The sequence below is a fragment of the Pristiophorus japonicus genome, chromosome 1 (assembly GCF_044704955.1).
Source record: "Pristiophorus japonicus isolate sPriJap1 chromosome 1, sPriJap1.hap1, whole genome shotgun sequence".
Classification (NCBI taxonomy): domain Eukaryota; kingdom Metazoa; phylum Chordata; class Chondrichthyes; family Pristiophoridae; genus Pristiophorus; species Pristiophorus japonicus.
This window is the reverse complement of record NC_091977.1, coordinates 167298722-167311381: the sequence shown is the minus strand read 5'-3', so window position 1 is coordinate 167311381 and position 12660 is coordinate 167298722. Positions and strand designations below refer to the sequence as shown.

At 42.3% G+C, this 12660-nt stretch overlaps 1 protein-coding gene across 24 annotated transcripts in view; it reads left to right on the top strand.

Annotated features, from left to right (window-relative positions):
* cast (calpastatin) overlaps positions 1 to 12660 on the top strand; it is a 212746-nt gene that overhangs the window by 186085 nt on the left and 14001 nt on the right. For 20 of the 24 annotated variants that reach the window (XM_070884722.1, XM_070884718.1, XM_070884626.1 and 17 more), the window contains 11 exons: positions 543 to 599; positions 1159 to 1248; positions 2407 to 2502; positions 2936 to 2998; positions 3794 to 3919; positions 6870 to 6926; positions 7479 to 7568; positions 8100 to 8195; positions 8647 to 8709; positions 9516 to 9641; positions 10712 to 10801. In XM_070884722.1, the coding sequence (XP_070740823.1) occupies positions 543 to 599; positions 1159 to 1248; positions 2407 to 2502; positions 2936 to 2998; positions 3794 to 3919; positions 6870 to 6926; positions 7479 to 7568; positions 8100 to 8195; positions 8647 to 8709; positions 9516 to 9641; positions 10712 to 10801 (954 nt within the window). The remainder of the gene's footprint in view (positions 1 to 542; positions 600 to 1158; positions 1249 to 2406; positions 2503 to 2935; positions 2999 to 3793; positions 3920 to 6869; positions 6927 to 7478; positions 7569 to 8099; positions 8196 to 8646; positions 8710 to 9515; positions 9642 to 10711; positions 10802 to 12660) is intronic. The other 4 variants (XM_070884581.1, XM_070884575.1, XM_070884609.1 and 1 more) reach the window with 4 other exon arrangements.

Below are 12660 nucleotides of genomic sequence, written 5' to 3'. Positions count from 1 at the left end.
TAAAATTTGGCAGCTGGGCCCTGGGTTTGAGGCGAAGGACTGAGGGAGACATTGCACACCTGTCTTGGGTCGTAGGCTGGCTGAGCAAGTGAAAATCCCGAGCCGAACAGCCGGCCAAGGAGCGCTCCAAGAGAGGCCTGGGGAGGAGAAAAAAATCCTGAAAAAAAAACCCACAAAAAACATTCCCAATAAATAACTCACGCCACCTCAAAATACATCGCTAAAAAAAAAAATTAACATTACTTACCTCACTGCAGCTGCTACAGCTCGGACCAGCCGCTTTCACAGGCGGTCCCAGCACGGTGCTCTACACAGCGCTACAGATCAGACGGTAATGCTCCATGCTCCGCCAAAACCGGCACCGAAAATGCCGGCGGGGCGCTGGAAGCAGGCCGCCCGCCCAGAAGAGTTTAGCGCCTCCGTTGACACCCCTCCGGGGCGAACACAGAGACATGTACAAGCTGAAAATCCAGCCCCTTATGTAGCTGAGGACAAACAAGTGAAACTGAAATAATTGAAATGATCATTTCTGTCTTGCAAAGGCACCTCTGAAAACTTCGACAGCGAAATCAGTTTCTGCAAGTCAAAGTAGTGGAAAGGTAAGTGGGAAAAAAAAGAGTAAAATGTGAATTATTTCGCAACTGCCAATGACAGCAAAGGAATTGCACAAACAAACTGATTTAGGACACCTCAGATCATTCATCAAATACCTTTCAGATATCATCACAGTGGTTCTTAACTCCATTGCCCCAACCTGTGTTTCCCATTATTTGCAAAATTCATCATTCAATTCAGCAAAATCATCTCACACTTTATCCAAATGCAGACCTCAAGGATAATCCCTCTCGCCCTTCCAGAAACAGACGCAACACTCAACAACGCTCCCAGTCTTTTATTCCAAACATCATCACAACGGTTTGATCTTTGCCTGCACTGTCCTTCCCTACACGTGTGAAAAACAGATTAATTCACCAAAACAGATTTTATATACTCCAACCAGAGTTGTAGAAACTAACATCACAATTATCCTACTGCCCATGTCCAGTGTCGTTGCTCACAGTTGCTTGGGTTGTTTGTTCAGTAAATATTTCGCTGCTGTCAGAATATGTTTCAGATGAGGTGTGTCAGAAAATGAAAACATGTCTTTTATTTTGAAAGGACCTCGATGCACTTGACCTGCTTGCACAAACACTCCCATCAGAAGCACCAGACAATTCAGCTCCGAAATACACTGGCCCTGCAGTGAAGGTACAAATGAAAATTGTCTCTTAATACTTTCAGTCTTTGAATTGCAAGGGGGATAGAGTATAAAAACAGAGAAGTTCTGCTACAGCTGTACAGGGTATTGGTGAGGCCACACCTGGAGTACTGTGTACAGTTTTGGTCTCTGTCTGTAATGAAGGATATACTTGCATTGGAGGCTGTTCAGAGAAGGTTCACTAGGTAGATTCCGGAGATGAGAGGGTTGACTTATGAAGATAGGTTGGGCCTATACACATTGGAGTTCAGAAGAATGAGAGGTGATCTTATTGAAACATATAAGATAGTAAGGGAGCTTGACAAGATGGATGCAGAGAGAATATTTCCACTCGTGGGGGAAACTAAAACGAGGGGACATAGTCTCAGAATAAGGGGTTGCCCATTTAAAACTGAGATGAGGAGGAATTTCTTCTCTGAGGGTTGTAAGTCTATGGAATTCTCTGCCCCAGGGAGCAGTAGAGGCTGGGTCATTGAATATATTTAAGGCTGGGATCGACAGATTTTTGAGCGACAAGGGAGTAAAGGGTTATGGGGAGCGGGCAGGGACATGGTGCTGAATCCATGATCAGATCAGCCATGATCTTATTGAATGGTGGAGCAGGCTCTAGGGGCCCAATGGCATACTCCTTCTCCTATTTCATATGTTCTTATGAATAAGATTACTGTATTACTGCATTATATGTCCTTCTGTTTCTTGGTGGAGCTATAATACACATGGAATTGGGCTGTTGGTAGCACTGTCTTGTCCCGATCCAACAACGACTTGAAGTGATATAGCGCACTTAACACAGTAAAACGTCTCAAGGCGCTTCACAGGAGTGTTATCAAACAATATTTGACATTGAGCCACATAAGGAGGTATTCAGGCAGATGACCAACAGCTTGGTTTATGATTTTAAGCAGCATCTTGAAGGAGGAAAGAGAGGTATCGAGGCAGTGGCTGAGGGAGGAAGTTTCAGAGCCTTCCCTTTCAACTGCTATTGACTTTTACAGCAAGCTTTTTCAGTGCCTTGAATAATTTCCAAAATGATGACTTGATTCACTTAGATTCCAGTTATCATTTTACTGAAGCACAGAATCTGGACATTCAATCTCAATATTTCTGTGAATTTTGGTTTTGAATAATTTTATTTCTCATATTTTCAGGAATCAGATGCTACTAAGAAGAAAGCTGAACGAGTGGGAGAAACTGAAGGATCAATACCACCTGATTACAGATTTAACGAGAAAGCTGATCCTAAGGTTCAGTCCAACAATCACTTTGAGCCAAGTCAATAAATGTCTCAATAATTTTGTAGTTTCAAAATCTATCCATATACAAAACATAGAGAATTTTTTTCACAGCTGTCAAAAAAAAACACTTACCATTTTATTGCAATGATAGAAATGATGCTGATATCACAGGTCATAAGGAATCTGACAATTACAAAATAGAAATTGCTGAATAAATTCAACTGAAACCAGTGCACACCAATGCCCTCCGTTGATTAATCCTGCTACATAATCACGAAATTTGCAGTGTAACTTATTGATCAAATGACGTCAAGCGTCAATGTGCTCTAGAATGCTGAAGTAGTTTGCCATATTTCAGTTGTTGTTTTACCAGCGGCTTTGAATACTAAATAATTCTGATGCCCCCAAAGAAGAATCTGATCAAGTTTGTTTCTTGCAACAGGGTAAAGGTAAACTGGCCTCTCCCTCCACTCATCAAGGAGCAAAACCAAAGGTAACAGAGAAGGTAAAGCTCAAATATTTTTGTTTATGAAGGAGTATTTACTTCCCTGCAGTAAAACTCTTCAGGTCACCATTCCATAAACCACTGACATTTATGCCCTTATTAAGTTAAAGGCAGTGGTGGAAGTTTGTTGAAGGATAACTCTTCACTTAATGCCAGGGTTATGATCAGAGTGATACTCCAGTTATTGCCAGAGTTTGGAGGACCCCATACTCTCTCATTCTAAGGTTTGGAAAAACAAAAATGGTGAGTGTGTGTGGCTTCCTTCTTACTGCTGGGCAGGCGGATAAGAGAAACATAAAAGTACTTGCAACATAAAGAATGTCCGAGATGAGAAAAGGGAATTTCACTCGTCAAAAACTCATGGTTAAACTCGGTTCCATTGAGAGAAAATGACATCTCATTATTTCACTGTCGTACATATTTAGTAAGGTACTGAGCATTATTCTTGCTATTCGCTCTGCGATTTCCAGTGTTAGCAGCGATGTTTCATGTAAACATAAAGTACAGGTCTAATAGTATAACTGTACAGGTCATCAGAAGGACAGAACTATGAGATTATCCACCACTGTCTCTTGCATGTTCCAGAAGAGGTCACCTCAACATCCTTTCCATTGGGTAACATGACATGTGAGAACCTAAAGAGACGGAGGGAAAGTGTGCAGTTAAAGGCCATCACTGCAATTGAATCTTTTTCTTAATTTGTGCTTCAATATTGAGGACTTGAGGCCTTTGTATCTGTATTCTTGAAGTATCTTTTGAGGAGGTTTAACTACATTTATCGTATTGTTTTCACAGAATATGACCGAAGATGACATCCTGGAGTCGCTGTCGACAGACTTTGTCCACAGCTCTCCAGTGAAACTTTCACAATGTTCAGTTGCACCTTCTCACTCTGCACCACCACTGTCTATGCAGCAACAGGTATGGCTCCTATTTTACACTGTTCGCAACTGAAGGTGGAGTGAGTTGGGAATTTTTAGGGACATTTCCTGCTTCTGGATTTGCAATCTGATTGGTGATGTGACCAAATGGGTTAACAGGGAAAAATAAGTAAAAGAAAAAGGTAAAATGGGTGGTAGTGAATCGGCAACCCGTTTCACATCTTTCACAATTTTTCTTTCCTTTGATTTCATTGGAAAAAAAATTGGTAGCGTTATGAAACAGTCTGCTAATTCACAACCACTCTACATTGCCACCCTCAATCATTTAGTTATAAAGATGCAATATTTGTTTCGTAGAAGCAACAAAATATATCTTGTAAATTGTACTTTTTTTCTGTGGATTTTTCATCCTCCAATCAGGGCACACATTTCCTCGGGCTGATACCACTCTATTTTTTCCTCTTGGATATCTCTGAGGCTAGAAATTAATTGGGAATGGCCTCCTCCTAGATTCATAGCACCAACACTGTTAACTTCCTCGGAGAGAGGCACAGCGGGGAGCATATAACGACACGCTTACTGTTCCTCTCACTTTGCTTGGTTGAAACCTGGCAGCTAAACCGGGCCATCTTCCGGTTCTCACCCTAGCCGACATTATATGAAGTTAGCTCGATTAGCATTGGACAAGTGATCACCTGCAGCAGTACAGCTAGGTCTCAGGCATCCACCTCTCCCATGCTGTTGTAACCTGTTCTGTGCCAGCTGCCTTCACCCCAAATAATGGAGGCCAATAGTTACATTTGGTAATGCTCTTTCCACATCTTTGGAGATCCTGTCCATTTCTCTACCCTGTATTACTTTGCTGCAGTGGTGCCCAATCCTGTCCTTCTGCACGCCAGAATGCCTCATGTGACTCTGTGCATCAGCTTCTAGTTTTCAGTCTTACAGCATGCCATATATGTGCTGGGGAAGTGTGAACTCACAGCATAGACACTCCTTGCACCAGCTTTTCTCTGGCTAACAAAACTCGCTTTTTTTGAGTGGCTACATGTTCCGTCCCGAATAAGGCCAAGTGGGCATTCGCAGTCGAGATCGGGACACGGCATATCCAAATTTATATGAAAAATAAGCCTTAATCGCATATTTATGTTTTAGATGTTACAAGCTTTCGCTACAAATGGTCAGGTACAGTGGCATTTTGGGTCTCAATAACACCAGATTGGATATAACTTGATTTTACTTGCAAAGACATCTCTCATCATCATCATATGCAGTCCCTCGAAACGAGGATGACTTGCTTCTACGCCAAAAAAGGATGAGTTCACAGGTGTTTCAATGAAGGATCTAATATTCCAGATCCTGAACTACATCCTGAAGGGTGGAAGATGCCTGTTCGTGGATTCTTTTAACGTGTGGTGGCCGTTGCACACCAGCCACCACACGGGCTTGACAGAGCTAGGTCTTGGTCCAGTGGCAAGGGTTATCCAAGACGACTGGAGACCTGCTCTGCTGCACGGACCTAGTGCTCACACATATCGCAGTGTGGGCGGGCCCTGGGCCCCTGGCCCTGAACTCCTGCTTCTCATGGACACCGATCACATCCGCCACTTCGCCCCGATCTCGCTGCTCCTGCTGTATCTGCCCACGCTCCAATCACCTGGAGTGGGACTTGAACCCACAACCTTCTGACTCAGAGGTGAGAGTGCTACCCACTGAGCCACAGCGAAGACATCTCGCACTCATTCTAATCTCAAGTGTGAAATGTCTGTTGTCTTGCCACCATCAGAATGGGATAATGACGTTGCTACCGCCGTACAAAGCAAAATAAGTGAAGGATTGTTTCACAGCTCTTCACTTGAATTTACTGAAGCCATTTGTGCAGATGAGGCATGAAGTAAAGTGTTGAGGCAGTGAGTTGGGAACATGATTGGGACTAGAAGTGGAATGGGAAATTAAAATATCAAATTGCGGTTTTCGGACCTGCCAGAATATAAGGAATGGTAGCTAGTTGCTTTACCACTGTCGCAAGTGTATTTCCTGTCAAAATAAGAGTTTGAATATGGTCTGTTCAAATGGAGAAGCCAACATCAAAATCTGAGGCAATTGTGTGCTTATGGAATAATAAAAATTGCTGTCCAGTTTAATCTTAATATAGTGATGTAAAATCAGTCAAAGCAATTAGTAACTTTCATAGTCCATGCTGTAAACAGCAGTGGTTTACAGATTGCAGTGAATCCCCTTTCTTCAGATTTGTCAACTGGTTGACATCTTAATCCATTTCACAGAGTTCTGAAAGATATTGCTTGTGTGCTTGATCTCAAATGTAATTTAAGATTACAACTGATATAATATCATATTTACGGTCTTATAATAAAGTGGTAGAAATTGTTCTGAAAACCCGCGGGGGCAGGATTTTTGGCTTTGCTCATTTCGGAGGAAGGGCGATGAAGTTTGCGCCTCAGTCAGTAAAATTTGGCAGCTGGGCCCTGGGTTTGAGGCGGAGCACTGAGAGAGACATTGCACGCCTGTCTTGGGTCGTAGGCCGGCTGAGCAAGCGACAATCCCAAGCCGAACAGCCAGCCTAGGAGCGCTCTAAGAGAGGCCTGGGGAGGAGAAAAAAATCCAGAAAAAACCCCACAAAAAACATTCCCAATAAATAACTCACGCCGCCTCAAGATACATCACAAAAAAAAAATTTACATTACTTACCTCACTGCAGCTGCTACAGCTCGGACCAGCCACTTTCACAGGCGCTCTACACAGCGCTACGGATCGGACGGTAATGCTCCGTCCCCCTCTGAAACCAGGACTGAAAATCCCGGCGGGGCGCTGGAAGCAGGCTGCCCACACAGAAAAGTTTAGCGCCTCCGTTGACTCCCCTCCGGGGCGAACACAGAGACATGTACAAGCCAAAAATCCAGCCCCTTATGTAGCTGAGGACAAACAAGTGAAACTGAAATAATTGAAATGATCATTTCTGTCTTGCAAAGGCACCTCTGAAAGCTTCGACAGCGAAATCAGTTTCTGCAAGTCAAAGTAGTGGAAAGGTAAGTGGGGAAAAAAGATTAAAATGTGAATTATTTAGCAACCACCAATGACAGCAAAGGAATTGCACAAACAAACTGATTTAGGACACCTCAGATCATTCATCAAATACCTTTCAGATGATCATCACAGAGTGATTCTTAACTCCATTGCCCCAACCTGTGTTTCCCATGTTTGCAATATTCATCATTCAATTCAGCAAAATCATCTCACACTTTATCCAGATGCAGGCCTCAAGGATAATCCCATCACACCCTTCCAGAAGCAGAAGTAACACTCAACAACGCTCCCAGTCTTTTATTCCAAACATCATCACAACGGTTTGATCTTTGCCTTCCCCACATGTGTGGAAAACAGATTCATTCACAAAAACAGATTTTATATTCTCCAACCGGAGGTTGTAGAAACTAACGTCACAATTAGCTTACTGCCCACGCCCAGTGTCGTTGCTCACAATTGCTTGGGTTGTTTTTTCAGTAAATATTTCGCTGCTGTCAGAATATGTTTCAGATGAGGTGTGTCAGAAAATGAAAACATGTCTTTTATTTTGAAAGGATCTCGATGCACTTGACCTGCTTGCACAAACACTCCCATCAGAAGCACCAGACAATTCAGCTCCGAAATACACTGGCCCTGCAGTGAAGGTACAAATGAAAATTGTCTCTTAATACTTTGTCTTTGAATAAGATTACTGTATTACTGCATTATATGTCCTTCTGTTTCTTGGTGGAGCTATAATACACATGGAATTGGGCTGTTGGTAGCACTGTCTTGTCCCGAGTCCAACAACGACTTGAAGTGATATAGCGCACTTAACGCAGTAAAACGTCTCAAGGCGCTTCACAGGAGTGTTATCAAACAATATTTGACATTGAGCCACATAAGGAGCTATTGGAGCAGATGACCAACAGCTTGGTTAATGATTTTAAGCAACATCTTGAAGGAGGAAAGAGAGGTATTGAGGCAGTGGCTGAGGGAGGGAGTTTCAGAGCCTTCCCTTTCAACTGCTATTGACTTTTACAGCAAGCTTTTTCAGTGCCTTGAATAATTTCCAAAATGTTGACTTGATTCACTTAATTCCAGTTATCATTTTACGGAAGCACAGAATCTGGACATTCAATCTCAATATTTCTGTGAATTTTGCTTTTGAATAATTTTATTTCTCATATTTTCAGGAATCAGATGCTACTAAGAAGAAAGCTGAACGAGTGGGAGAAACTGAAGGATCAATACCACCTGATTACAGATTTAACGAGAAAGCTGATCCTAAGGTTCAGTCCAACAATCACTTTGAGCCAAGTCAATAAATGTCTCAATAATTTTGTATTTTCAAAATCTGTCTATATACAAAACATAGAGAATTTTTGTCACAGCTGTCTAATGTAAAAAAAAACACTTAACATTTTATTGCAATGATACAAATGATGCTGATATCACAGGTCATAAGGAATCTGACAATTACAAAATAGAAATTGCTGAATAAATTCAACTGAAACCAGTGCACACCAATGCTCTCCGTTGATTAATCCTGCTACATAATCACGAAATTTGCAGTGTAACTTATTGATCAAATGAGGTTCACGCTGACGTCAAGCGTCAATGTGCTCTAGAATGCTGAAGTAGTTTGCCATATTTCAGTTGCTGTTTTACCAGCGGCTTTGAATTATAAATAATTCTGATGCCCCCAAAGAAGAATCTGATGAAGTTTGTTTCTTGCAACAGGATAAAGGTAAACTGGCCTCTCCCTCCACTCATCAAGGAGCAAAACCAAAGGTATCAGAGAAGGTAAAGCTCAAATATTTTTGTTTATGAAGGAGTATTTACTTCCCTGCAGTAAAACTCTTCAGGTCACCATTCCATAAACCACTGACAATTTATGCGCTTATTATATTAAAGGCAGTGGTGGAAGTTTGTTGAAGGATAACTCTTCACTTAATGCCAGGGTTATGATCAGAGTGATACTCCAGTTATTGCCAGAGTTTGGAGGACCCCACACTTTCGCATTCTAAGGTTTGGAAAAACAAAAATGGTGAGTGTGTGTGGCTTCCTTCTTACTGCTGGGCAGGCGGATAAGAGAAACATAAAAGTACTTGCAACATAAAGAATGTCCGAGATGAGAAAAGGGAATTTCACTCGTCAAAAACTCATGGTTAAACTCGGTTCCATTGAGAGAAAATGACATCTCATTATTTCACTGTCGTACATATTTAGTAAGGTACTGACCATTATTCTTGCTATTCGCTCTGCGATTTCCGGTGTTAGCAGCGATGTTTCATGTAAACATAAAGTACAGGTCTAACAGTATAACTGTACAGGTCATCAGAAGGACAGAACTAAGATTATCCACCACTGTCTCTTGCATGTTCCAGAAGTGGGATTGACAGAGGTCACCCCTCCATCTTTTCCATTGGGTAACATGACATGTGAGAACCTAAAGAGATGGAGGGAACATGTGCAGAAAAAGGCCATCCCTGCTAATTAATCTTGTTCTTAATTTGTGCTTCAAATATTGAGGACTTGAGGCCTTTGTATCTGTGTTCTTGAAGTATCTTTGAGAAGGTTTAGCTACATTTACCGTATTGTTTTCACAGAATATGACCGAAGATGACATCCTGGAGTCTCTGTCGACAGACTTTGTCCACAGCTCTCCAGTGAAACTTTCACAATGTTCAGTTGCACCTTCTCACTCTGCACCACCACTGTCTATGCAGCAACAGGTATGGCTCCTTACTTACACTGTTCGCAACTGAAGGTGGAGTGGGTTGGGAATTCTTAGGGCCACTTCCTGCTTCTGGATTTGCAATCTGATTGGTCACGTCACCAATCAGAGCAAATGGTTAACAGGGAACAATAAGGAAAGAAAAAAGGGTCGATTTTGACACTGTTTGATAGTGTAAAATGGGTGGTAGTGAATCGGCAGCCCGTTTCACATCTTTCACAATTTTTCTTTCCTTTGACTTCAATGAAAAAAAACATTGGTAGCGTTATAAAACAGTCTGCTGATTCACAACCACTCTGCATTGCCACCCTCAATCATTTAGTTATAAAGATGCAATATTTGTTTCGTAGAAGCAACAAAATATATCTTATAAATTTTCCTTTTTTTCTGTGGATTTTTTATCCTCCAATCAGGGCACAAATTTCCTTGGGCCGATTCCATTCCATTTTCTCCTCTTAGATATCTCTGAGGCTAGAAATTAATTGGGAATGGCCTCCTCCTAGATTCATAGCACCAACACTGTTAACTTCATCGGAGAGAGGCACAGCGGGGAGCAAATAACAACACACTTACTGTTCCTCTCACTTTGCTTGGTTGAAACCCGGCAGCTAAACCGGGCCTCCTTCCGGTTCTCACCCTAGCCGACATTATATGAAGTTAGCTCGATTACCATTGGACTAGTGATCATCTGCAGCAGTACAGCTAGGTCTCACGCATCCACCTCCCCCGTCCTGTTGTAACCTGTTGTGTGCCAGCTGCCTTCACCCCGCATAATGGGGGTCAATAGTTACATTTGGTAATGCTCTTTCCACATCTTTTGTCAGTGGTTTTGCCCTTGGTCGTTTCGAATCACCCCACTTACAACAGTTCTAGACACCAGAATTATAGTAGTGAACCGAAATACACAGTTATAGCTAGGTCTTTCGGACATAATTATCCTGCTGCACATGCCCAGTGTCATTGCTCACAGTTGCTGGTGTTGTTTTTCAGTAAATATTTCGCTGCTGTCAGAATATGTTTCAGATGAGGTGTGTCAGAAAATGAAAACATGCCCTTTTATTTTGAAAGGATCTCGATGCACTTGACCTGCTTGCACAAACACTCCCATCAGAAGCACCGGACAATTCAGCTCCGAAATACACTGGCCCTGCAGTGAAGGTACAAATGAAAATGTTGTTCTTCTCCTTTCAGTCTTTGAATAAGATTCCTGTGACTTTGTGGAGCTAATATACATCTGTTCATGCAGCAGAGCTTGTCTCCAGTCGTCTTAGTTAACCCTTGCCACTGGACCAAGACCTAGCTCTGTCAAGCCCGTGTGGTGGCTGGTGTGTAACGGCCACCACACATTAACAAAATCCTCGCACAGGCATCTTCCATCCTTCAATATGTAGTTCGCGACCTGAAATATTAGGTCCTTCATTGAAACACCTGTGAACTTATTCCTTTTTGGTGTGGAAGCAAGTCATCCTCGATACGAGGGACCGCCTAAGTGAGAGAGAGAACGAGCAGATGTGAAATCGGTTTGTTGTTAACGCTGTAATTCCCCCAGTCTAGTGACATCAGTGTGTAACAGTAATGGTACTGCCTGCTGTTCTTTCTTCCCCTATTACCTATTTTTTTTTTAAGCTCATTAGAATGCCTGCTTTTCTTTGCTCGAAAGTTGACACTTTCCTGAGTGTCCTACATTAACAACATCTTGCATTTATATAGCATTTTTAATGTTGAAAAACATCTGAAGGTGCTGCAGAGAGCTGCAATAAAAAAACATGGAGACCAAGCCAAAGAAGGAGATACTAGGATTGGTCACAAAAGCTTGGTCAGAGAGTTGCATTTTAGCGAGGAATTCTTAAAGGTGCACAGGGAGTTAGAGTTGGGGTTGTTTAGGGAGGGAATACCAGATCATGGGGCTAGACAACTGTAGCCACAGCCATAATGATAGGGCAAAGAGAATGTTGATGCTGAGAGAATGATGTGGAGGTGATGAGAAAAGCCAATACTGGAGATACACTGCCTATGATCGGGTAGGCAGGAGTGGAAAAGAGCTTGGGTAGTTCCACAGACAACAGAGGAGACGCATTGGAGGAGGAGGCCGCTCAACCATATCAAATGCTGCAGAGGTCAAGGAGGGATAATGCATCATAATCACAGTCACAAGGATGGATGTCTTTGTGACTTTGGCTAAGGTTTCTTTGATGGGGCAGAAACCTGATTGTCAAGATTCAAAAATGAATCTGGGGAAAGATTAGTGCAGATTTGGGAGGTGACAATACATTCAAGGACTGGAGAGGGAAGGTTGGTTACAGTTGTTAAAGATGGGATAGTAGTTTGCAACAGCAGCGGGTTTGAGATGTATTTTTTCAGGAGGGATGATGATGATAAATGTTTTTGGACTGAACTTGAGGTTGAAGGCACCCCTTACAATGTTACAATGCCAGGAAGGAACTTGCGTGGTCAGCAGTTTAATGGGAATCAGGTCAAGTCAGCATGAGGTGGATCTCATAGAAAAGGTGAGCTTGGAGAGTGCACGAGGGGAGAAACTAGACATAGATGTGGGTCCAGGGCTTTGGCAGGAAGGAACCTAGAGTTGGCTTGGTGAGCAAGGGTAAGGTGAGGTCGCAACAGAGGCAGCTGAATGGCTGATTTAAATCTTATCGATAAAGAAAGAAGGAAAGAACTTGCATTTATATAGCACCTTTCACGACCTTAGGAAGTTCCAAAGTACTTTACAGCCAATGAAGTGTAGCCACTGTTGTAATGTCAGAAATGCAGCAGCAAATTTTCAAACAGCTATAAGATAAATGACCAGTTAATCTGGTTTATTAATGTTGATTGAGAGATGCACCGCACCGCACCGCTCTTCAAATATTGCCATGGAATCTTTTACATCCACCTAAGAAGCAGACTTAGATTAGCATCTCATCCAAAAAGGCACCTCCAGAAGTGCATCACTCCCTCAGTTCTTCACTGTAGTGTTAGTCTCAATTATGTGTTCAAGTTGCTGGAGTGGGACTTCAGCA